The sequence below is a fragment of the Theropithecus gelada genome, chromosome 11, assembly GCF_003255815.1.
Source record: "Theropithecus gelada isolate Dixy chromosome 11, Tgel_1.0, whole genome shotgun sequence".
Classification (NCBI taxonomy): Eukaryota; Metazoa; Chordata; class Mammalia; order Primates; family Cercopithecidae; genus Theropithecus; species Theropithecus gelada.
Genome location: NC_037679.1, coordinates 63,954,987 through 63,982,328, shown reverse-complemented (window position 1 = coordinate 63,982,328; position 27,342 = coordinate 63,954,987). Strand labels below are relative to the sequence as shown.

Below are 27,342 nucleotides of genomic sequence, written 5' to 3'. Positions count from 1 at the left end.
GTGCCATGGTGGTTTGCTGCACCCATCACCCCGTCCTCTAGTTTTTAAGCCCCGCGTGCATGAGTTATTTGTCCTAATGCTCTCCCTCCCTTTGCCCCCGACCTGACAGGCCCTGTTGTGTGATATTCTCCTCCCTGTGTCCATGTGTTCTCACTGTTGAACTCTAAAGTAGATTTTAAGTATAGCCTAGACCAATGCAATTTAAACAGTAATTCTACTTGGGGAAAAACATGTCCCAGGATATACTACATATTTAGTGTAATTTACTTTGCATATCTATGTAAAAAGAAAATGTGTCAGTCGGGCATGGTGGCTCATCCCTGTAATCCCAGCACTTTGCGAGGCCAAGGCAAGTGGATCACTTGAGCTCGTGAGTTTGAGACCAGCCTAGGCAACATGACCAAACCCTGTCTGCACAAAAAATATAAAAATAGCCAGGCATGGTGGTACATGCCTGTAGTCCCAGCTACGTGGGAGGCTGAAGTGAGAGGATCCCCTGAGCCTGGGAGGGAGGCAGAGGTTGCAGTGAGCCAAGATCACTCCAGCCGGGGCAACAGAGCAAGACCTTGCCTCAAAAAAAAAATGTATATATGTATATATGTAAAATATATATATGAGACATATAAAGGCAAGTTCTTCAAAATCTAATTTCATATCTAAAATTTCTACTGAGTATTTTAATTTTTATATCCCTTTAGAATATCAATGAACACATTTTCCCTATAGGTCTCTCTCTTCGTGCCTCCATTCTCCCCATTGCCCACACATAAAATTGTGGGACCATCTATTTCAACCTGGTCCTTCATCCTTTTTGACTGAAAAGTGACCAAGCCATTGTCTACTTGCCCTTTAACACAGTTCACTTGCTCACTCGTTTATTTATATAACAAGCATGTCTTACCCTTGTAGCCTAATGTCTCAATATAGCCATCATTCAAGTAATAAAGTAGCCTTCCTGACTCACTCTCTATTTGATGCAAATTAAGTGTCACTAATAGCCTAGTCATTCTTAAACATTGTTTTTATTACATGGGTCCTAAGACCCATGTAATAAACAGTGGCTTTTTTATCCCTGCCTATCAAATCAAATTTGAATTTTTCTTCCTAGCTTTCAAGGCCCTCTGTACATGGTTGAACTCATTGTTTCACAAAGACACGTACAAGTTTTTTCATTATTATTCTAGCTAGGTTTTTATATTGTCCCCACAAAGATTCATCTAATTTTCACTGCCTGGAATAACTACTGCTTTCCTCCCACCTCTTCAGATCCTGTTCTGTGAATATTAATGGATGAGTTCATTAGCATAAACATTACTCATAATGACTGTTAGAGCTATATTAAACAACATTTCAGTAAGAAATCTAACTTAAATTACAATAACCCTTTTATTATAAGACTTTAATGCATATTTCAGTTGTTTTACCTTACATAAGAAACAATTCTAGAGCTTCACTGAAATGCTCTCCCTGGACGTCTGTGCCGTGGCATTGCGTGATATTCATAGTAATGTATTTTTAGCCTCTCAGTAAGTAAACCTGTTAGTTGGCTATCAGCACTTTGGGAGGCCAAGGCAGGTGAATCGCTTGAGCTCATGAGTTTGAAACCAGCCTGGGCAACACGAACAAAGCCTGTCTGCACAAAAAATACAAAAATTAGCTGGGCATGGTGGTACACCATGAACTTATAAATTCCACTCTTTAAAAAACATTAATAGAAATGGTTTATTTTATGTTCCTGAAAGAAGATGGAACATTTGAGAATTGAATTTCATTTAAAATGTGTTGGGGAATGTACTATTTAGAGGACCCTTGTTTATCTTCATCACTGTCCTCATCATTATCTGCTGTTTAGTGAGTACCTACCACTAAGTACCAGGTAACTCACAGGTTTCTTTTATACATGTTATGTCATCCTCACAATAAGATCAGCAAGTTGCCTAAGGTCTCTTACCTTGTGAGTGGTCAGTCATGATTGAAGCCCAGATTGGGTCTATTCTAAAGCCTATGATTTTTTTCCTCAAAATATGCAGCTACTAATTTATGTTTTATTAGCTACAAGAATGCATACATTATTTAAAGTAAGGCCTATCTGTGTTCATATTGTGACTAGAATATCTTTTAATATGTATTAATGTCTTTCAGAACTAGTGGCATTTTCCAAAATGTATTTCTCGGTAACACCAGTTCTGTGAGATGTCAATAAGTATAACTTGAAAAGTGAGTTCTGTGGTCAATCAAATTTGGTAAACATTAAGTTAAACAAACTTGTTTACTACAGGATTTCTTAAAGCCTTTGTCATGCTAACATATACGTGAGTCTCTCTTTCTGGTACTTCTGTTAGCTAGGTGTTGGGATTTCTAGATCTAGCCTTCCTCAGACCCCCTAGACCACACTTTGAGAACCATTGATCTAGGGCTTATATCTTTTTTATCACAGTCTACTTTCAAACAATAATGAACCACTTTACATATAGGATAAGAAGCTTATGTCACTATACTTGAATTACCACTCCTTTCTTATGTGCTCTTTTTTGAAATACATTTTACTTTGTAGTAAGTCCTGTAATACATTGTTATTATTTTTTGCTTCAGTTATTTTTAAAGAGACTAAAAATGAAAAAATATATCTTTTATATTTTCTCATATAAAGTTATATTTCCAACACTCTTTTCTTTGTGTAGATGCAGGTTTTTATATGGTGTTATTTTCCTTCTGCCTGAAGAAATTCCTTTAATGTTTGTTGTAGGGCAGGCTTACAGAGGAAATAGAGGCTTTAGGCATGTCTCTCCCAGCATGCTTCTCTCTCCTTTCCCTTCACCACTATTCTTATCTCTAACAATGTCTATTTTTAAATTCTTTCACCCCTATCTCAGAAGAGCTGATTCTTTTGCCCAGGACCTACTAGTTCACCTGTGCCCTGGATACTATTCCATTACAACTCCAACAGGAGTCTTACTCCATCAATTATTTTAACTTTTCTGGTATCTCCCGTGTCTTCCTCTCTTACATCTTTTCCCTTTAGCTTATGAATGTGCACAAGTCTTTTATCCCAAGTCACCTTTCCCATAGTGCTCTGCCTTCTCAAGCTTCTGTTCTCTCTCCTACCCTCTACAGTCAAACTTTCCCAAGTGTAGTCTGTATTTTTTCAACTCATTATAGTATTTTTTCTTCCTTCTCACTCTACAAAACTGCTTTTACTAAGCTCTCCAGTGACGTCCTAATTACTTTATCCAATGACTTATTTTCAGTCTTCATTCTATTCAGTTGTTTAATACTATTTACTATACCCTTTTTGCAATTCTACCATTCTCATCCCTTCTCTGAAAATTCTTTTTCATTTTCCTTCACTGGTTCCTTCTTTCTACCTGCCTCTTTGTATTCTTCAAGTCCCTGCTCTTGAGCTCCTATTCTTAGTTTTTAACCTTCTTTCTGGGCAATATTGTCTCATCCAGAGATTTTTGAAGTGTGGTCCCTAGACCAGCAATATCACCTGGGATCTCATTAGAAATGCAAATTCTTAAGCCTGAATCAGCAGCTCTGAGGTAGAACTCATCAATTGATTTTGATACATGCAAAAGTTTGAGAACAACTTGTCCTTGTCATATGGCTTCATTTCATGGCTTTATCCCTAGTCTTGACATATCTGTTCCTTTCTAGATCCATACTTTAAATTGGATATTTCTACATGGAACATTTGAAACTTCTAACTGAACTTATCCCCTTCCCCTCAAACCTGCCCTTTGGTGTTTCCTGTGTCAGTTAGTGGTGTCAGCTACCCAGTGTCCCAAACAAGACATCCCCAATCGCATACTTCCTCTCCCTTATCCTCTCTATTTTTATCTGCTCTTGAAATAACTTCTGAATTAGAGATGCATTGGTTAGAAGGAGGATGAAAGCTATGTTATTGTAGCCAAGAAGGAATCAAGAGGGACTATTTATTCAGTGATCAGGAAGTCATTTGAGAGTTCAGTTTTGTTGAGTAGCAGACTAGATAAATGAAAGTACAGTCTTACAATAGAATGTTATTAACAATAAAAATGGATAAATTACATGTCCCAGAAGAGCAAGGATGAATCTCAGAAACTTATATGATAAATTGTTCCATTTATATAAAGTTCAAGTGTATGTAAAACCAAATTATATAGTATTTAGGAATATACATGTGTGTGGTAATAACACAGAGAAAAGCAAGAGAATAAAAAACACAAATATAGTCACTCTGATAGGGAAGGAAGGATATGAGATTAGGGAAGAGTACAGAGGGCACTTCAAATCTAAAGATAATGCATTCCTTTTCTTAAACTGGGTGGTGGGTACATGGGTGTTTTTTTGTAGTATAAATCTTTATAACTTACATATGTTTATAAATGTTATTTTTGTATTTATTAAATAGTATAAAACAATAAACATCTTAGAAGTAGCACTTTTAGACTTCATGTTAAATGATTGACAGTGAAAAGAAAAGAGTTAGAATAACACTTGGAAGTCCAGATGAGGAACTTTTTCCAAGAGAAGAGACATGTGGGTACATTTGTTGGCAAGGAAGCAAAGGAGTAATAGAGAAGGAAAGATCAAGGATGCATGAGAGATGGTGAATAATGAGGGAGCAAGGCCCATGAAGTGATGGACCACATAGTAGCCTTAGAAAGAAAGGATAACCCCTTATTTCTTTTTTTTTTTTTTTTTTTTTTTGAGATGAAGTCTCGCTCTGTCGCCCAGGCTGGAGTGCAGTGGCCGGATCTCAGCTCACTGCAAGCTCCGCCTCCCGGGTTTACGCCATTCTCCTGCCTCAGCCTCCCGAGTAGCTGGGACTACAGGCACCCGCCACCTCGCCCAGCTAGTTTTTTTTTGTATTTGTAGTAGAGACGGGGTTTCACCATGTTAGCCAGGATGGTCTCGATCTCCTGACCTTATGATCCGCCTGTCTCGGCCTCCCAAAGTGCTGGGATTACAGGCTTGAGCCACCGCGCCCGGCCGATAACCCCTTATTTCAATGTGGTAAGAAAAGGAGTCCTGAAGAAAGACAGGTGGAAATACACAGATATGGGCGAGGGGATAGAGACTAAGATGAACAAGGACCTTACAACTGACAGCCTCAGTTGTCCCAGGAAAGTAGTGAGGTTCATTTCTCTAGGACAGTGTTTTCTAATCTTTCTCATGTCATAGCACACATAAAAATTATATTCAGATGGCACCCTAGGGTGAAGAAGGCAGCCATTTGTAACCAGAGGTACCCGATATGCCAAGAGCTTAGAGGATAGTATCTTGACACAGCTGTAACCCATCTGAGCCACACTGGTTGGGAATTGCTGATCTAAGGCAGTGTTTTTCTGTCTTTTATTTTCATCATCACCTTCTGAAGGAGCTGTTTGAATCATTTTTTTTTTCTAAATGTACCTACCCATGAAATTTTCATATTACACATCTACTTTTTATCCATTTATGTGCTGTATGTGTAAATGGGCTTTATAAATAAAATGAGTGATTTTTTTTCTCCCCTCAAGAACCAGTTTTCACCTCTGTTAAGAATGTATAATCTAAACTGAGCACGTTGGCTCACTTCTATAACCCCAGCACTTTGGGAGGCCAAGGAGGTGGGATTGTGTGAGCTCAGGAGTTTGAGACCAGCCAAGGCAATATAGTGAGACCTCATTTCTACTAAAAAAAAAAAAAAAAAAAATAGAAAAAGAAAAGAAAAATCAGCCAGGCATGGTGGCACACACCCATAGTCCCCGCTACTCGGGAGGCTGAGGTGGGAGGATCACTTGAATTCAGGAGATCAAGGCTGCAGTGAGTTGTGATTGCACCACTGCATTCCAGCCTAGGCAACAGAGCAGGACCCTGTCTCTAAATACATACATACATACGTAATTTATTTAAAAAAGAATGCATGATTTATGGTAAAGGAAGTAGAAAATTTAAGAGAGTTCATCAGCCATTTACCACCTTGTCTACAAGTGTGTTGAGAGGGAAATGGTAAAGGTAATGCATTAGGGACTAGGGAGGTGAATACGCCTACCCTTGTTTAAATAAAAAGGTCTTCACTAAAAGGGTGTTCCAATGTATTTCTTCTTAAAAATATGAAAAAAATGGAAGCTATTTCTCCTCCATCTTTTTGCATTTCTTGAAACTAAAAGAGTAATTTCTGCATGTGAGTTCTGGTAAGTCTTGAGAGGAGAACAGGTGAAAATGCAGAGGTACGTAGAGATGGTGAAAATAGTTAGGGATGTAGGAAGGGGCCATACTTATTATACTGTTGATTATAAAGATTTATTTCTTAAGAAAATGAACTTTTGCTTTGGGTTCCCTTCAGAATGTGCAAAGGAATTCTTGACAGAATTTGAAATATATTCCATGACGTTAGTGCTAAACATTTACTGGAAACATATATTTCTAAATTTAACAAAACATAAATTTGGATTTTAAAACAGTCCCTAGATGAACCTACTGATAATTTCTTCCTACTTTCAAACTTTATTTCATCAGCTGAGCTTATTCAAGCCTCAGACACTTAAAATTCGGTCTTGTGGATACTGAGGAATCTTGCATATTAATTAGTGTATTGACAAGTTGTTTTTACTAATGCTTTTAATTTATGTGAGACTATCTTTAGATGCTCTCCACTGGCTTTAATAACACAATTAGTCCCTAAAGACTTTAAATAATTTAAAAGAAATGTTGACAGACTAGCTTTTAGTAGAAACATAGTATATGTCATTATAGCAAGAAAGCATTTTTTGACATTAAAGAAAACTATTCTAAGGTAATAATTTTGTTATAGTTTAAAAATATAACCAATGATCATGATGAAACCATGAGAGGCTAAAACTTTAATTAGCCCCTTCAATAATTATGTTGTTTACTTAAAAATTTTATTCACCTTATCTGGAAAAATGATATCAGTGTCTTTCTGAAGTCTCTCATTCATTTTCTTTTTAGTTTGGTACAATTATAACATCAGTTATGTCTGTGTTTCCTGGACTACAATGGTGATAAGGTGATAAGCTGTTTATTTATAAGACTTTATTTATATTTATTATCATTATCTTTGTCTGTTACATGGCAACAAATAAATTATAAAAGTAGTTTTACAAAGTTTTACCAACAAATTTGTGGGTTTTAGAAGAGAGCTACAATTAATCATTAGTAGCTTTTTGTTTCAAACTCAATTTAAGGGAAGTTGCAGTTGTAGAACAGATATACTTTGGCTTAATAGCAGATGCTGTCTGTTTTTGCATTGAAGCATTCCATATCCAATAAAATACCACATAGAACATTACCCCCAAGAAAATCCCCAGAGTAACTGAAGAGGAATGCAATTTGTGCATTCCTATGGAAAATATCCATCATTGAAAAACGTATCTGAATGTAATCTTCTGCTTTGCATTAAGTATAGTTTTTTGATATTAGATTCTTTTCCTTTTGAGTGACTATAAAGAGAAAGATTACAAAGCTGTTTTTGCTAATTTACCCCTTATTGGTTTACCCAGTAACTTTTTGTGAAAATGCTTGCATTATATAGTTAAATATTCTTGCCGCTTTCAATTTCTGAGACATTTTCATTTACCCTCACTTAGAGGTATAAACTATTGGCCTTGTTTATATGCTATTATCAGATGAGTACCAATACATGCTAATTATTCAATGTTCTGTCTAGTTGTTTGTTTGTTTTTTAACGTCAGTGAGTTTAGCAGTTGATAGTTGTATACCAACTGTAGCAACACTATTGTGAATAAGTTCTGATAACCCACTACCATTGGACCAGCCTCTATTCTTTTCTTTAGAAAGTAAGTTCAGATTTAGAAAAATCCAGACTTTAAAAAGATAGTCACTTCTAACTTCTAGTGGAAAATTCATTGAGTAAACAGAAGGCTGTTTAATTGATTATTTAAAATATGGGTGCTAGCCAAGCTTGGTGGCTCATGCCTAAATCCCAGTGCTTTGGGAGGCCTAGGCAGGAGGATCTCTTGAGCCCAGGAGTTCAAGACTAGCCTGGGCAACATAGTGAGACCCCATCTCTAAAGAAAAAAATATTTTTTTAAATTAGCTGGGCATGGTGATGCATACCTGTAGTCCCGGCTATGTAGGGGGCCAAGGCAGGAGGATTGCTTGAGCTCAGGAGTACGACGTTGCAGTGAGCCATAATGGCGCAACTGCACTCCAGCCTGTGAGACAGAACAAGACCCTGTCTCTAAAAATAAATAAATAAATAAATAAATAAATAAATAAAATGGGCACTAAATGATTTATTCTCTTTCATATATATTTTTTAAAACAAAGTAGTCTGTGAATTGAAAAGCAATACAGTTTCTGGACATCCTCTGACCGATGAATTCTCCAGAAAATGTCAGGACCTACAGTTAAGAAAACGCCAAGTCAGAATCACATTATTTACATAAATTTATTATTATTGATAATAATATTTAACATTTTTAAGCCTTTGCCATGTCCAGAAACTGTGCTAAGCATCTTTCATGTATGCATTATTTTATTTAATTCTCTCAGCATCCTTATTAGATAGATATTAAATTATCCTTATTTTCAGATTAGAAAATGGAAGCTCCAAGAAGTTAAATATCAGTGATATCATAGCAAGTGACTGAGGTGATTTTCAAACCCACATAGTTTGAGCCACAGTCAGAATGTTACAGAGAACACAGCTCTGCATTTATGTGCCTTATTATTCTGTCTGGTCCATGTGACTTTTAAACACATTTTTAAAGAAATTTATTTTCCTTTATAAATTTTTTCAGAACTCCCTGGGATACATATTTTAACATTTTTATGATGAACTGCATTTTAAATTATCTTAAGCTTTGCTTTAATGAATTTTTTATTTACTAAATGAGATGTGATGAGGAAATCATGAAGCTACATTTAGTTTAAGATCAAGACATTATAATTTCAGCCTTAAAACTATAATGTTTAAATTGCTTCATTTTTGGTCATTGGCATTGGCACAAAAAGCGATCAGCCTCTCAGCTTAGAAGGGGGGAAGCTTGTGCTTTTCCTGTTTCTGTACTTACATTTTTTCTGCAATTAAAAAATATTAAATTCTTATTCCACAATAACAAATTAACATTATTAGAATTCAGTGAATGCCAAAACTTCACTAGGTACCAGGCAATATATAGGTGATATATAGGTAATGTTGACCTAAATATCTTTGAACAAAATTACTCAATCTTTGTTTCTGAGTATAATGCTTATGGATACCCAAGATTAAACTGCTTAGATTTGGAGGCTGCTAGAGCTGGGTTTTTTCTTAGTAAGAAACTGGATCCTAAATATTACATCCTAAATTATTAAGCAAAGAATTAATAATCTAGCACAAGTCAGATAATCCTATTATAAAAACAAAACAAAAACAAGGTAGTTTCATCACACTTTTTTTTTGGAGGGAAATCTATTTTGCTTCCAGGTAACTTGGATCAATAGTGGGTAATAGACCTTGCCAGAGGATTGCTGCTGTCTGATTCTCTCTGATATCATCAAAGCTTTCGACCTTTAGCACCTGGTTCAGACATCCTGTTGCAATTGTTCTCTAATTCTTCTTGTTCAGAAATCTCCTTCGCCAGTGTTTTTGGTGTGATTTAAATGGAGTCCTTCATAAATTTAAGATGTCAAGTTCTCTTGATTTCATACTTCTTTCAGAGCTCATTCTTCCAACTGTTGTACCTATGTAGGCATTTCTTTGAGTATTTGTCTAAGAGTGGAATTGCTAGATTGTAGGATATGGCTATCAACAACTTTATTTATTTATTTATTTATTTATTTATTTATTTATTTATTTACTTACTTACTTACGTACTTACTTACTTACTTAAAACAGGGCCTTATTCTGTCACCCAGACTGGAGTGCAGTGGCATGACTATGGCTCACTGCAGCCTTAATCTCTTGGGCTCAAGCCATCCTCCTGCCTCAGCCTTCTGAGTAGCTGCAACTACAGGTGTGCACCACCACACCCAGCTAATTTTTTTTATTTTTAGTAGAGACAAAGTTTCACTATATTGCCCAGGCTAGTTTCAAACTCCAAGGCTCAAGTGATCCTCCTGCCTCGGCTTGCCAAAGGGCTGAGATTACAAGTGTGAGCCACTACGCTTGGCCTCAACAACTGTATTACACAATGCCAAAATGTTTTCAAAAGGGATTGTAACAGTTGACATTCTTGCTAGCTTTGTGTAAGAGTTCTCATTGCTCCACGTTATTATAAATAGTTGATGTTTTTACGCTAAAAGTTTTTACCAATCTGATGAGTATGAAATGATATTTATTATGCTTTTATTCGCATTTCTGCAATTACTGATTCTCTCTACATGTAGGAGTTCTTTATATATTCTGGATAGTAGTTCTTTGACAATTATATGTGTTGAAAAAAAATTCTTCCACTCTGTGGCTTGTCTTTCCACTTTCTCTATGGTGTCTTTTGATGAACAGAAGGTTTTAATTACACTGTAGTCAGATTTGTCAACTTTTTCCTTTATGGTGTGTAATTTATCTGTTTTGTTAAAAAATCCTTTTTGATCCATTCTGTATCATCTTGTAAAACTTAATATGTTTTTCTTTTGCATGATGTGTTTAATTAATGTGGAATTTATTTTTGTGCATGATATGAGAGTGGGGATCAAATTGCATAGGTTTTTGGCATATTCCATAATTATCTTAGCACTACTTATTACAAGTCTATAGCACTATTTATTGATTTGCAGTTCCTCCTTTGTCATATCTCAGATTTCGTGTGTGTGTGGGTGTGTGGTTATCAAGTTAAAGAAGTCCTACTTGATTCCTCGTTTGCTAAGAGTTGTTAATGATAAATATAAAATTGTATAAATTATTCTGCATTTATTCATACAATTATATTATTTTTTCCTGCATTCATTTGTTAATGTGCTGAGTTGCTTTAGTTTCTTTCCAGCTATTAAATCAGTCTTGCATTCCTAGGATAAATCAAATTTGGTTATGATATACATTTTATGTGTTGCTGGATTTGATTTGCTAATTGTTTAGTATTTTTAAAGTTTATGATATTCCTATATTATCCTTTTAATGCATGCACTGTCTATAGTGATGATGTCTCTTTCATTCTTGATATTGGAATTTGTGTCTTCTATCTCTTTTTTATCTATTCGAAGAACCAGCTTTTTGTTTCATTTATTTTTCTCTACTGTTTTTATTTTCTATTTCATTGATTTCTGTTCTTATTTTATTCCTTCCTTATACTTTCTTGTGGTTTAATTTTTTTTTCTTGGTTCTTAAGATGTGAGCCTTAGATCATTGATATGAAAGCTTTCTTCTTTTTTTTTTTTTTTTTTTGAGATGGAGTCTTGCTCTGTCGCCCAGGCTGGAGTGCAGTGGCCGGATCTCAGCTCACTGCAAGCTCCGCCTCCCGGGTTCAGGCCATTCTCCTGCCTCAGCCTCCTGAGTAGCTGGGACTACAGGCGCCCACCTCGCCCAGCTAATTTTTTTTTGTATTTTTTTAGTAGAGACGGGGTTTCACCTTGTTAGCCAGGATGGTCTCGATCTCCTGACCTCGTGATCCGCCCGTCTCGGCCTCCCAAAGTGCTGGGATTACAGGCTTGAGCCACCGCGCCTGGCCATGCTTTCTTCTTTCCTAATATAAGTAATGCTATGGATTGCTAAGTACTGCTTTATGTGCCTCCCACATATCTCAATATTTTATGTTTTCATTTGTAGCAAATTCAAAATACTTTCCAAATTTCCTTGTGTTTTCTTCTTTGAACTATGGGTTTTTTAGAAATGTACTGTTTACTTTCCAGATATTTGGGGGAATCCTCAGATATCTTACTTTTCTGTTATGGAAAGAGAGCATACATTGCTTGTTCCAATCATTTCTAATTTATTGAGACTTGTCTTATTGCCTATAATATGGTCTGTCTTCATTAATGTTCCATGAGTGCATGTGTGAAATGTATGCTGCTGTTTTGGGTAGTATGTTCTATAAATGTAATTTAGATTAAACTGGCTGATAGTATTATTAAAGTCTTCTATATCATTGTTGATTTTTAAAATATAGTAAGTCCTCACTTAACATCGTTAATAGGTTCTTAAAACTGTGACTTTAGGTGAAACAATACATAACAAAACCAACTTTTTTCTCATCAATGTTATAATATAATGACATTGAATGATGCTATTCTAGGAGTTGCTGTACGTCATTTCGCTTATAGTCTGTTTCCAAGAATCTATCAATGACGTTAAGTGAGGACTTACTATATGTGTACTCAATGAGTGAGATACAGTGGTAAAATCTGTGTGTAAAAACAGACCTGTCTGTTTTTCCTCTCAGATGTATCAGTTTTTGCTTGATGTATTTTGAAGGCTTGACTTTTTTTTTTTTTTTTTTTTTTTTTTGAGACAGAGCCTTACTCTGTTGCCAGGCTGGAGTGCAGTGGTGTGATCTCAGCTCACTGCAACCTCCAACTCCGGGGTTCAAGCAGTTCACCTGCCTCAGCCTCCAGGGTAGCTGGGATTACTGGCACACGCCACCACAACCAGCTAATTTTTCTATTTTTTTAGTAGACATAGGGTTTCACCATGTTGGCCAGGATGGTCTTGATCTCCTGACCTCATGATCCGCCCACCTCGGCCCCCCAAAGTGCTGGGGTTACAGGCGGGAGCCACTACTACTGGCCATCTTGACCTTAAACTTTATTCAATGTTCATCTCCATCCTTGGTAATATTCCCTGTTAGAATGCCTTTTTTTTTCCTGATATTGATACAGTCACTCTCACTTTCTTTTTCTTAGTGTTTGCATGATATATCTTTTTCCATATTTTTACTTTTAATTTATGTCTCTGTCTTTTAATATATTTGTATACCTTTTCCACTAGATCCTTTAACGTATTAATTATAATTATTTTAAATTCCTTGTTGGATGGTTTCAAAACCTGATTTATCTCTGGGTCTGGCTCTGATGACTTCTTAATTCCTCCAATGGTTTATATTCTTTATTGTTTTTCCCTGTCTTTTAATTTTTTAATTGAATGCTGGACATTATATATACAAGACCATTGGAGATTGAGATAAATATTTTTGCCTAGAAATAGGAGTTCTTTTCTTCTGCTACATCATTAGGATGGAGGATTGAGTCAATCTAGTCAGCACTTGAACTGGGTTTTTTTTTTTGTGGTTATTATCATTACCTTCAGCACACCACTAACCTCAGCTTTCTTTATGGGCATGCTCTGGCTATCCTGTGCTTAGTGTGAAGCTTGGAGGGCTATATGCCTGCAGCCTAGAAGGTTTAACTATCTGTGCTCTTTCTCTTCTCCCAACAGTCAGTTGCTGATGTTTCTTAGTGAAAGGCATGGGATGGGGTTTGAGATTCTCTTGCTCTTTCCTCAATCTTAGGCAGTCCTACCCTCAGCAGTTAAGAATTTGAATTTTTCAGTTTTCTTCTTACTCACTTTTATGGCTTAACTTCTTTCTCCTATACTCTGCAAAAGGAGAAACCATTTGAGTATCCTGTCTTACCTTGGAGGGGCTTACCACTCTTTGGAATTCATTTCACATCCTGGCATCAACTCTTCTGCTTCGGATTATATTAGAGGGTAATGAGTATTTTTTCCAGTGGCTCTGTACCAATTTCTTTAGTAAACTGAGAAGAAAAGTTTCTAGCCTTATCTATTTGAGTAAGTCTAGCTTATCTTCCCTGTCATTAAGGTGATAAACGTGAAGGATCTTGGTACCTAATTTTATATCTTGGTTTTGATAATGATTTTTAAAAATTACCTGCTCTGGTCTGCTTTCATACCATACAGTCAAGTTTGAAAACACAATGAATTAATCTTATCTAACAATCACTTTATGCCTTTGGAATGTCTACTTAAACATTAAATAGATCAACATTTCAGAACTCTTTATTTTGTTGTATTGGCCCATAATGTTACATGAAGAGGGTTGCTTTTCGTTGAATTTATGCAAGTTGTTTAAAATATGAGGATTGCTACTTTGTTTTTCCTTGTGTTTCAGGTATTGGTGGTAATTTGGTGGCCATTCAGGCTAGCAGGATTTCTACCTACCTCCATTTACATAGCATTCCAGGAGAATTGCCTGATGAACCCAAAGGTTGTTACTACCCATTTAGAACTTTCTTTGGTCCAGGTATGTGCTTATGGATTTTTGCATATTTTAGATCAAGGCCTATTGCTCTCTAAGATTATAGGCAGGCAACATTTATTGAATATGTGTTTTGTGAGAGTTGCTGAACTTTCCTATTTCTGAGAGCTAATCCCAGTGAATGAAAAGGCATGTGTATCAATTCTACAGTTGCTGAGGATCTTTGTATAATGTTTCTTTGATGCCTGTTTCTGAGATATCTTGCTTATTAGTTGTGAAAGAGAAACCTTATTTTGTGAAAGACAAAAGAATCATTGCCAGGTGATTTGGGGAGGCAGATGTACTATCTTTTCTATATTATTATTTTGGCCTTTCTAAATGTAGGCAACTTGATCTCAAACAAACCAGATGAGAAGGGATAACCTCGGTTTCAAGGACGATGCATTATTTATGTGACTATGAAAAAACAAAGGCACACGATTACCAAAAAACGAAGACCATAATTTTAAACCTCACAATTCTTTTTTTTTTTTTTTTTTTTTGAGATGGAGTCTCGCTCTGTCGCCCAGGCTGGAGTCCAGTGGCCGGATCTCAGCTCACTGCAAGCTCCGCCTCCCGGGTTTACGCCATTCTCCTGCCTCAGCCTCCTGAGTAGCTAGGACTACAGGCGCCTGCCACCTCGCCCGGCTAGTTTTTTATATTTTTTAGTAGAGACGGGGTTTCACCGGGTTAGCCAGGATTGTCTCGATCTGCTGACCTTGTGATCCGCCCGTCTTGGCCTCCCAAAGTGCTGGGATTACAGGCTTGAGCCACCGTGCCTGGCCTAAACCTCACAATTCTTATATATTTTTTTTCCCTGATGAAAATAAGTGTGATTATTGACTTTTGTTTTTAAAAAAAAAAATTGTTGTTGTTAAGACAGGGCTTTGCTCTGTTGCCCAGGCTGGAGAGTAGCGTACCATCACAGCTCACTGCACCTCAAACTCCTGGCTCAGGTGATCCTCCCACCTCAGCCTTTTGAGTAGCTGGGACTACAGGCACGAGCCACCTTGCTTGGCTAATTTTTTATTTTTTTATTTTTTGTACAGATGAGGTCTCACTATGTTGCCCAGGCTGGTCTTGAACTCCTGGCCTCAAGCAATCCTCCCACCTTGGCCTCCTAAAGCTCTGGGATTACAGGTGTGAGCCACAGTGCCTGGCAATTATTGACCTATGAATGAAGATCAGAAATGGCTACCCTTTTAATACCAGCGATAGAAGTCTAAAGAAATTAGTAAAACTAAAACATTCTTGTACTTTAAGAACTTTATATTTTCTCTTTTGTCTTCCCTCTATTTTTATGATAGATATTAAAGTGTGACCGATGTTCTTCATAGCAAGTTTTTATCAACCACCTTTCATTTAATTAACATATATAGTGGAAATTTCAGAGAATGAAATGAATTGTAACTACTTCAAATTTATTTTTGGCAATCAAATTTCATATGATAGTATGAAGTATAGTAACTAGAAAGTAATCCTCAAATTTTAATAACTATGACCTATTATTAACCAAAATATAATTTCGTTTTAATTACTTTACATTTTATATTACAGGAGTAAATAATAAGTCTGCTCAAGTTCTGCTGCTTTTAGTGATTCCTGGACATTTAATTTTCCTCTACACTATTCATTTGATGAAAAGTGGTCATACTTCTTTAACTATAATCTTCATAGTAGTATATTTATTTGCTGCTGTGCTACAGGTAAGAGTTAAAACTTCTTGAAACCTCTTTTATGCTGAGACTGCTGTAAAAGTACAACTATGGAAATCTAAAAACACATGACATATTTTACCATCTCAAAAATCGACTGAACATCTTCATATTGATTTGATCTTCTTAAAACCAATAAACAATTTTTTGTTAGTCATCAATATTTATATTATTAGGCCCATGTAAACATTGTTTATTATAGAGTCAGTTAATTTCACTATGACTTATATTTACTTTTCTTGTATTTTCTTTCCCATGGGGCTAATAATCATATCTCTTTGCATTTGCATCATTTTCCATAAACCCATCTTTAATTTTTACCAATGGTTCTAGTTTTATTTTGGCTTCCTGGGCATGGCTCCTTGCTAAACTTTGTAGATTTGGTACCTTCTTCAGTGAGATAAGTCCTAATCCCTTAAGAGATGGATTCAAATAGTTCTTTGAAGAGATAACATTTATCATTTGACTTTCAAGGAGTTCGGCATGTAGGAATGAGGCTAGAAGGTAGGTATGTAGACATTATTCCACTGAAAAGAAACTACATTGATGATAATGATGATAATGAAATTAGTTGGCATTTATAGTGTTTCCTATATGCTCAGAAGCATTATAAGTGCTTTATATGTATTGATTCATTTAATTCTCACAAAACGCTATGAGATTTGTTTTTTTGATATAAATCAGCGATTTTCAAAGTGGGATACACACAGAGCAATGCATCATGTGGAGGAAGAAAAGATTAAAACTTCATTTATTTAAAGTATCGTTTTTCTTCTATTTTTGTGTTTGCTTAGTAATAAATATATTTTAGCACAATGTTAAATAAGTATACCAAATATTTTATACTGAGAGAGCTGCATAATCTAAAACTTTTTGGAGATTACTGAGTTAAAACACAGAGGTGAGAAAGCACAGGGCTTGTGCAAGGTACAATAATTCATATCTAGGATCTAACAGACAAGATAAGGTTAAGAAGGTTGATTAAGGCTGGTGTAGAAAAGGCCTTAAATACAAGGGAAATTAGAATCTATTCTTAAAATAACAAAACCCTTACAACTTGACATTTTTAGCTTGTCTATTATGCTTCATAGTGCCTTAGATTTTACTGACAGTCACCTATTGAATAATTAATTAATTTATTCATTCAGTAAACTTTCATGCTCCTAGATAGAGGGATGGCTTTTAAATGCCAGGAGGAATAAGTTCAGACTCCGTACTCAGGTCTCATAGTCTAGTGGGAAGGCCACTACATGAACAAAGAATTATAATGTACTATAATGTAAGTACTGAGTTTAGCTCTATATGAAGTGCTTTCAGAGTTTGAAAGAAAAAGCAAGTACCTCTACCTGGGGAGTAATGTTTTTCTACTGTTCAGTAGGGACAAAACTTATAGCAAATGGCTAGTTTTATTGCTGTATATTATATGGTCATTTATTGTCATATATGTTTGATGCTGTTCTCTGTGTAACGATTGTGAAAAAGATTAATTCTTCAATCCCAGGGGAAATATTCAGAAACTAGTGTTTGAATTGCTGATAAATAAGCCATTGCTGGAGCATATTCCTATTTGCAACTCTACCTCTTAGCCTCATGGATTATTTGACATTTATGTTTATGGTTCTGTGCCAACATACTATCATGCAGCATTTCACTTAAGTCAATGAAGGATATAAGTAATTTTTCTAGTTTATTAAAAAGTTTCAACATATATCCACTGTGTACCTACATGCCTTTTAAACCTCTGATCTAAATTCTCACCAGTGAAAGTTGAATAACTAGAATTGAGAAAAGAGTAATTATTAGTCTCTCTGTGTCTTAGTTACCGCCTCTGTAAAATGGGAGAGGTTGTACTATCTAACAGACAGGCTGCTTTGAGGATTAAATGAGTTACTTATATAAAGCGTGTTTATAGTAGATGCCATGTAAGTGTTATCTGATGCTATTGTTGTTGTTATTAAAGATAGTATTATAGGCCAGGTGCGGTGGCTCACGCCTGTAATCCCAGCACTTTGGGAGGCCGAGGTGGGTGGATCACAAGGTCAGGAGTTCAAGACCACCCTGGCCAAGATGGTGAAACCCCATCTCTACTAAAAATAAAAAATTAGCCAGGCGTGGTGTCACACGCCTGTAGCCCCAGCTACTCGGGAGGCTGAGGCAGGAGAATCCCTTGAACCCAAGAGGTAGAGGTTGCAGTGAGCCGAGATCACACCACTGCACTCTAGCCTGGGTGACAGAGCGAGACTCCATCTCAAAAAAAAAAAAGAAAAAGATAGTATTATAAATGGTGTGTCACTGGTTCAGAATGACAACTGGAAACTATACTGTTGATTGAATTTTCTTATGTGTCTTTTATAACTTTAATTTTTATGGGCTTTGCTTTTCATTTTTCCCCCAAGAATCAGATATCCGCCAGAGTAGATCTTTGCATTTGCAGCCTGATATTGTGCATTTTCTAATGGAATAGCTTAGAATAGGTTGTAAATTCTTAGATTAAATCTACATGTTCTGACACTAGTATACACATAAGCACATGCACACACACCTCTTTAAGGTTTGGGTAAAAGACCTTGACCTTCCCCACCTGGCTGCAGTCAGTCCAAAGATGAACAGAAGGACGAAATAACTCCTTAAAGACAAAGAATCTTTGACCACTTAGAACTTCCTTTTTAATATTCCTTACTAGATTGTCTTCCTTTTTTGATCTAGGTTGAATATATATTCACAACCTTGGTCCAAGCTCTTATTCAAATACTTCAGTTCATGCCACTCTTCTCATCCCTAAACTCTCTAATTTGATTGGATATTCTATAGTGCAGTTTTCCAATGCATGCTGAATTTCTCCCCATCTACATTCCTACCTTCTTGAGGGTTGAGACCATGCCTTTCCCTTTGGTATTCCCCACAGGACATGATATAGTGGCTGTTTTTATAAATTAATGTTGTTTTATACTCTTCAACAGACTAATACTCTTTGAGGAGCCTCCCTGCTAATTCCCCAACCCACTAAATGAAGGAAATCTATTTGAAGGAACCTTCATATTGCACTTATTATAATGACATAGTAACAATCATTTGCAACACTTTTGCATTTACTCAGATACCATCTCTTCCTGGAAGCCTTTCTTGAATATCTGATTTTCTCTGAATTGCCTTATTCTCTATTTCCCAAAGTACCCTGTGAATACCATTATCCTAGCATTTTCCATATTATATTGATGTTATCTATAATATTTATTGTGTCTGTCTCACCCATTCTAGAGATAGGTTCTTTGTTTCACTCATTTTTGTATCTCCAGCACCCAGCCCTGTCCCTAGTGCTCAATTAATGCTTGTTAAAACTGAATGACTATATCTTGCCAGCTTCATCTCCTTCAGTGGAAGGAGGAGAAAATTTTATAACTATTTAAGTATGGAAAATCACAGAAGAACTAAAAAAATCTAGATTTTTATTTTCCTTGTCTTCAATAAACACCAGTTTCCTCTCTTTCACTGACATAGATATCCGAAATAAAAGCAATAAAAAATGAAACACAATCCCACAACTTCTAATAGTGATCAGTTAAAACTGTAAGGTTTTCCTGAGATGTTTGGAGATGAAATAACTTGATTTCTTGGGAAGCAGAAGTGTCGGGGTAAAACTGATCATGAGTTGATAATAGATGAAGCTCAGTGATGGTTCCTGACAGTGAGTGGGGTTAATTTGTACGATTCTACTTTTGTATATGCTTGAAGTTTTCCTTAATAAGGACTTTTTAAAATAAAACTTTCAAATTTTAGATGTTAGTATAAGATTTTTTTTCAGAGTATATCATCTCTCAATTTTGGTCTTGTAGCTGAATGGGTATTTCTTACTTCAAATGAAAAGTAAAAAGTCAACTTAAATTTGAAATTCTCTGGCATTGGAATGGCTGAGTTAGTTTCTTATTTTGCCCTTGGCACACACTAGCTCCCATGTTTTGAAATTATTTTTTAAATTTAAGAAAAACTACTTATAAGTCACAAATTACATTGTTTAGGGGTATTTATTATGTGTCTTGCAATTAGAAGGAAGCTATCAAATATGGTTTTGTTATGCGATGTTTAGGCCACTGGACCACAGTCAGAAGATGTGATGGGTTATACTCTATTCGTGTTCTTGCCTAGTCCCCGAGAGCAATCAGAGTAGCTAGACCGTGTCAAGACCACAGTAATGTGCTAAGAGACATTCCTATTTGACATACCTCCAATCACATGGCTTTTTGAGTTTATTTTTCTTCAACAGTAAGGATGGGTTGGTACCTAGCTAACCATCTTGATCCATTATACCTTTTATACCATCAGTCAGCTTTTATAAGACTACCAGCTGTGCTTAAGGCACTATTGTTTGTTTTAGAATATAATTTTTTAATTTATGTCAAACTAGCACATTGAACCTACAGCTTTGATTTCACAGAAACAGAGTATACTTTCCTCTACAAATTTTGACATGTTTATTGGGTTCTTTCTCTCTAAGCAGTGATTTTCCCAGCCTTCACATCTACTTATTTGGATACTCCATTGACTGCTCAAAGCCTGTTAACTTACGAACTCAAAAGCATAATATAGGATTCCAAGTTAGGATGGGCATTGTTAGCCTTCCTTTTAAGATGTAACAAAGGGAATCTTACTGTCATTTTCAGGGTTTTCTGTTTGTTTGTCTTACGCCCTACAGTATTCTTCAAAGACTAGTCCCTTGACAGCATAATAAACCTGAGGAGGTACAAAGAAAACTCTCAATTAAATAAGCATACTGACAATCTCTTGAGCAAAGAAGGAAGAGCAGTACATTTTGGTTTGTTTCACTGTTTAATTTAAGGCTTCTATTAGTTGTTCCCCTTTGTGTTAGAAATCCTAAATATATATCCTCTGTCTATGAAAAAACAAAAACATAAACATGTCATCTTGTCGGATGACATATCCTACAAGAGGCAAAAAGATTGCCCCTAGAAAAACTGAAAGAGGAGGCTAGGCGCCGTGGCTCACGCCTGTAGTCCCAGCACTTTGGGAGGCTGAGGCGGGTGGATCACGAGGTCAGGAGTTCAAGACCAGCCTGAACAACATGGTGAAACCCCATCTCTACTAAAAATACAAAAAAATTAGCAGGCATGGTGGTGCATGCCTATAATCCCAGCTACTCAGGAGGCTGAGGCAGGAGAATCTCTTGAACCCGGGAGGCGGAGGTTGCAGTGAGCCGAGATCACACCACTGCACCACTCCAGCCTGGGTGACAGAGCAAGACTCTGTCTCAAAAAAAAAAAAAAAAAAAAAAAACTGAAAAAGGAGAAAAAAAGACTATAATTAGATAAGTGATCACAAATGTAAATAAGTCTATTACTATTCAAATCTCATTATCCTTATAATCCACTATTTTACTCATTTGATTAAAAACAATAACCCCTTTTATTTTACTATTATAGTTTTCTGTTTTATTATGATGATTATGTAAATATGAAGTATATAAATATGTTTTCTGCTGTAAAATATCCCGGTGGGAAAAGAAAAATGAGACTTCTCTAGCCCTTAAATTCAATAGCCCTATTCTATTGAATTCCAACAAGGTATTTGTTAATATAATTAGTAAACAATGAATTAAAACTATTTCTAAATGAAATGTTGAATTCTCTATTTTAGGCAATTATTGTTTCTTACAGAAAATCAGATTATTAAGAACTCTACTAAAATTCTAACAGCACCAAATTCCATGGGAAATTTATTTTGAAAGTGTAGTTGTAGAAAAACTTTGTTTTTGGCTATATCTGTGTTTTCACATGGGAGAAACAAATGTTTAAAGGGTAGAATGACAACAAATTCTCAATACATAAAGTTGAGAATTATAAATATCAGGATTGTATCAAGTATATAGTACATATAGTGTGCCAACTACTGTGCTAGTCACTGTACAAAAGAAAGAAAAAAGATTGTCCCTGCCCTTAAGAATCTTCTCTTAGCTGTAGATTAGATTGAAATGCATGAAACAGCTAAAGAAGAGCCCAGGACTTACTTCCTTGTAACAATACAGTCTTTTTCTTCTGTAACTTCAGAATAAATTAAATTTTGTGCCTATGCATAACTTTCATTCTTTGAAGGTGCTTTAATAGATTCTTTTTGGAGGGAGGAGATCGGACAATATAAGTTTTAACCACTGAGAAACTCAATATCAACAAATATAAAACTGGGCCTGGCAAAATAGTAATGTTCATACTTCTTATTAATATAATTTTAAAAGCAGAAGTCTCATTAGTTTTTGCTATTACTTTCAGTAGGCAATACTTGTTTTTGAATTTTATACATACATGCAAATTGCACCATCTCATATTTTCCAACAGATTCATATTCTCAAGAAAAAAATACTTGTTCTCAGCAAAGCCCAAGCACAGATAAATGCCCCTCATGACAAAACTTATAATCAGCATATTAACTAATAAACTTCCTAATAAGTATTTCTGTTTTATAAATAATCAAAGCTCCTGGTTGTTGAACATGTGTTTGTAATATGAGTATACCTACAATACTAATAGTGCAGATTAAGAGCAAACATGTTCCATTGCTCATCCATTAGAACATGCTTGGAGCAGAAATACAGCCAGTGACCTCTACATACTTACCAGAAGGAGCATTGACAGTATCCTCATTCTGAAGTCATGTTCACATGATTCAATATTATCTTAACTACAAAGACATAAAAATAAATTTTTCCACATAAGAAAAATATAAGCCAGACTGTCTGTCATCCATACATCACATACGAAGGGGAAAAGATAAGCTCCCAGTAAGCAGAGCATTGTAGAAAGATCAGAGTCTTCAGAGTCACCCTTGAGTCTGAATTTCTGCTTTGCTACTTATTTTGTATTCATAGTCAGGTTTCTTAACCTCTTGTAACCTTATTTTTCCCCTACATCAGAGGCTAGAAATGAGGGCTAAGATAATATATATATTGGTAGAGTGCCTGGAACATAGTAAGTTTCCAATAATGGTAGTAGCTGCAGTTTATCATGTTTATTGTCATCGGCCTCATTTTTTTCTTTCCCTCAGTGTTACAGCTGGTTATTCAATTCCCTGAGCCCCTTCTCACTTCTTTACCACTTACCTTCCTTTTGGCCCCTGTTCTTTACTGCAGAACTCTTCTTATTCTCTGATGACTGCCCCAAGCTTCACATACCACGCTTTCATTGCTTACTTTCAGACTGATATCTCCAGTCCGGACTCCTGTTCTACATCTCCAGTTAAACGTTGAAGAGACATCTCACACTCAACACATCCCAAACTAAATTCCTTATATCCCCCATAACTTTTCCCATTCCAGGGAGGTGTTGAGCAAGAAGCCACAAGTAGGGACAATAAAAAAGGAAATTGACCAGCCTTAGATACACAAGCAAGGATCCCCTAAATCCCTCAGCCCTTGACCCCAGAAAGTCCCTCTGGGATAAGGAGAGCTTTACTCCCACAGATTCTGTATCTCATGTGTACAGGTGCGCCGAATCCTGACCATCATAGTCTTCATCATTGTCTTCATACTGGTGAGTCCATGCAGTCTAATAGGGAGACTGCTGGACTAGGAATAAGTATTTCTGGGTTCTAATTCGAGTCTCTTCTTAACTCTATGACTTTTGCTAAGTCACAACACTCTCTGTGACTTAATTTCCTCTGTGATTTAATTAATGGGGACCTGTTAATAATTAAGGTGGCAAGCATAAACCATTACTTAGCTGGGCAAACTAGGAAGTATAGTTTGCCCAGCTAAGTAATGGTTTATGCTTGCCACCTTAATTATTTGAGTGACCCACCTTAATTATTTGAGTGACCCTAGCTGTCACTCAAATCCCTTCCTGCATTCATGATATATGATTTTATGAGTTGCCATTCCTACAGTACAGATGATGTGTTACAAAACCATTGTTGCACATGACTAGTAAAATATATGTTAATATTAAAACAGTCTGGTAATTAAAATAGTCTATTAATATTAAAATCATCTGTTGTTACTACTAGACTAATATTAAGTTAAATTGGCTTTTATGGATTAACCAGAAAACCCAGGCAATACTTAAAACATTGTTTTCCTGAAAACAATTGTATTCCAAGTCTAAATAGCTAATTTTAAATTCATCTGTTAAGTTAGAAGCTATCAAGTTTTAAATTTGTTTGACCTAAAACAATCTCCTTCAGGTTTCCAGATGGACTCCTTGGTTCTGTTGTCTCTGTACTTTACCTAGAAAGTGTATATTCTCCTATGTCTGCCATCATTTGATTTATTATTTTATAGTGTTCACTTATATCTTCTCTTGGTCTATAACTTTTTAGAGGAAAATGGTACTGCTTCAGTTATAGATAAGCCATTTTATATGCTTCATCTAAATTGTTTCTTCTGAAAGTTTTTGATCTCTAACAGTTCCCCTCTTGCAACTGGAGCCACTTTTCCAATCCACATATGAGTTTCAGAAATAATAATGGCAAATATTTGTATAGTATTTATCATGAGCCGTGCACTGTTCTAGGCACTTTATGTATATGAACTGATTGAGTCCTTACAACAGCCCAGTAAGGAAGGTTCTGTTTTCATTTCCTGTTCACAGATGAGGCAGTTGGCATAGAAGTTAAGTGATTTGTCCAAGTCCACACAGCAAGATGGAGACTAGCTCAAGTCTACATTCCTAACCACTGTGTTTTATAAGAATAGGTTTGGGGCTGGGCGCGAGGCTCACACCTGTAATCCCAGCATTTTGGGAGGCCAAGGCAGGTGGATCACCTAAGTTCAGGAGTTCGAGACCAGCCTGGTCAACATGGTGAAACCCCACCTCTACTAAAAATACAAAATTAGCTGGGCGTGGTGGTGCATGTCTGTAATCTCAGCTACTGTGGAGGCTGAGGCAGGAAAATCACTTAGAACTCAGGAGGCAGAGGTTGCAGTGAGCCGAGATCATGCCACTGTACTCTAACCTGTGCAACAGAGCAAGACTCTGTCTCAAAAAAAAAAAAAAAAAAAAAAGATGCTTTGTTTTGCTCTTATTGAGGATCATAGTTTTCAGGACTTCTAAAGATTTACAGCTGCCTCTTCTCTCTGGTTTCATTAGATCTTCAACTTCTTCCAGCCAGGCATATTGCCCCAGAAGGATATTCATTCCACAGGATCCACACGGAATCAATGCCTACTGAAGTCAAGTAGGAATCCATTCCAAGCACATAAATAACTCCTGAATTTTCTGAGAGAAGGATAAAGTACTATGGAAGTTCAATAGTGGGAGAGTTTTTTCAGTGTGAGGAGGGAAGTTTTATAGTGGATAACATTTTGCTTTGTTGGAATCCGTAGAAAATGCCATTTCAGCTAAAAGGAGTAGCATTAGGCAAATGAGAAAAACTCAGGGTATTTATGGAAAAGAGCAAGAAATTTCCGGGAGTTAAAAGGAGTGATGAAAAATAAGGTTAGAAATTACAGGTTGTAGCAAGATCATCAAGGAGCTTAAAGAACAGACGATAAAGAGTTTAGTTTATTCTATAGAATGGTGATTTTCAACTATTTTTCCACTCCCAACAAACTTGAGAGATCTGACACATTCATCTGATGCAGTGTGAGATAATTGATAGGGCTTGGGCTCTGGCTTCCACCATCAACTACCTGCATCAGCTTAGGCAGTCACTGCTCAGGCACTGTGTTTCCCACCTGTAGAAAGGGGCTAAGACTAGACCAACCTTGTGGGTTGTTATAAGGATGAAATAATGCATTTAAGGTGCTATTATTTTCATCATTATTGTCTTTTTTTTTTATTATCAACATCATCATCATCAATAGCTGTGGATTACTGGGATGGTGACTCTCTGAGGGTGGCAGTGGAGCAATCAGAACCTATGAAACCAGCATTAAGAGTCTCTACCTTGATTCTGATACCTTACTCCATTCTTTGGAGTCACTCTTCTAGATAAGGAAGAATGTAGCCATATGGTAACAACATGACTATAATTGGAATCCCAGGATAACCACCCAGTAGCTGAGCAAGTTAATTAGCTTAGCCTCAGGCAAGTTACTTTATTCCTTGGAGTCTTATTTTCTTTGCATATAAAATAATAAGGCTTCCTTTTTGCACAGCAGTTATAATATTTAAATACTTGACACACAGTAGGCCCTCATTACATGATGTGGTTATGTCTTTTTTTTTTTTTTTAAATCATGATGCTAACTCAAACCCTGTTCCCAGATGGCATCTCAAAGGATAAACCTAAGCAACCAGGAGATTTAAACAGGTTACTTAATCTTCACATTTCTTCTCACTCCTCAGGACTTAATTCTACCAGATTCTAACTGAAAGTAGGATCTCTTTATTTTTTCTATGTGACTGTTCTGCCTCTGTCTCTTAATTGGTTTCTCTGTCTGTCAGCTTGGGTTGAAGGAGAAGTATAAAGAGAATGATAAAGGAGATGTGAAGGGAAGACCTATAGTTCCTAGAATTTTTTTTCTAGCTGTAAAAACAGGTACTTTAACTTTTGGAGTTGATCAATGTGGTTACCTTAAGATAAGAATTTGAAGCAGGTGAATTTTTGAGATGATTTTTTAACAGCCTCGTGATTGCATTTGTGTTATGTTGTAGTGTGATTATGCTATTACAGCTTGGGTTGTAAGGTCTCAAATTGAGACACCTTTCTAATCCATATTTATGGTTAATTCTTTAGAGAGGTATGCTTGGGCTCCAGGCCAGTGATGCACAGAAGATGAAATGACTGTCTGCCTTATTGGAAGCACAGCATGCTTGATTCCTGTGTAGCGAGGCATTGGGAAAGAGAGCTCTTTTCGGTCTTGTCAAGCCTGATGAGGGTGAAGGTGGAACCAGGGAAGCTGAGCCATCTTTTCTGAAGTATTCTGCTTAGGACATTGCTTCCTGTGCTCTGAATCCTGCTGACATTGCAGATATGATTTAGCGGAATTTTCACATCATCTACAAAAAAATCTTATAACATAACTGAGTGAAACCACTTAATTGAAAAGCATAAAAATAATTACTCAGGAAATTTGCCGGAATAAAATCTGGGTTGATTTGTGACCCTAGAGTATTCACCCCCCCCCCCCCCCCCCCCAAAAAAACACTGACCTGAATGATTCTGTAATTGAAAATGTTTAACTATTTTTAGGAATAGATATTAGCGTAATACTACTTTTTAATTTGAAAGCTAAACATCCGTATTCGTTCAGCATAACAAAGGTAATTAAATTATATTTTTGTACTATCTAGGAAAATGTATTAAAGCAAAAAGTTTCCAAAGATTTTTGCATTTATTAAAAGGGAAGCTTAAAGGGTATCAAAGGATGGTGAGACCGTCACTCAGTATCTGAAATAAAAAGACAAAGCTGAATTTTTACTTACTATTGTAACGGAGTTATACTGGGATCAGGCACAAGCAGAGCCAACTATTGATCTTCTGTAGGGTTTTAGAGAAGCATGGCTTCAGGAACTGGCAAATGTTCAAAAGCATGTTTGGACTAATGTCATCTGTAGAAGTAT

General features: G+C 36.2%; 1 protein-coding gene across 1 annotated transcript in view; it reads left to right on the top strand.

The window, feature by feature from the left end:
- Positions 1 to 27,342, top strand: part of SLC41A2 (solute carrier family 41 member 2) — a 138,389-nt gene that overhangs the window by 84,951 nt on the left and 26,096 nt on the right. Inside the window, exons 10-11 of the mRNA XM_025402449.1 lie at positions 13,995 to 14,126; positions 15,678 to 15,826. Coding sequence (XP_025258234.1) covers positions 13,995 to 14,126; positions 15,678 to 15,826 — 281 coding nt within the window. The remainder of the gene's footprint in view (positions 1 to 13,994; positions 14,127 to 15,677; positions 15,827 to 27,342) is intronic.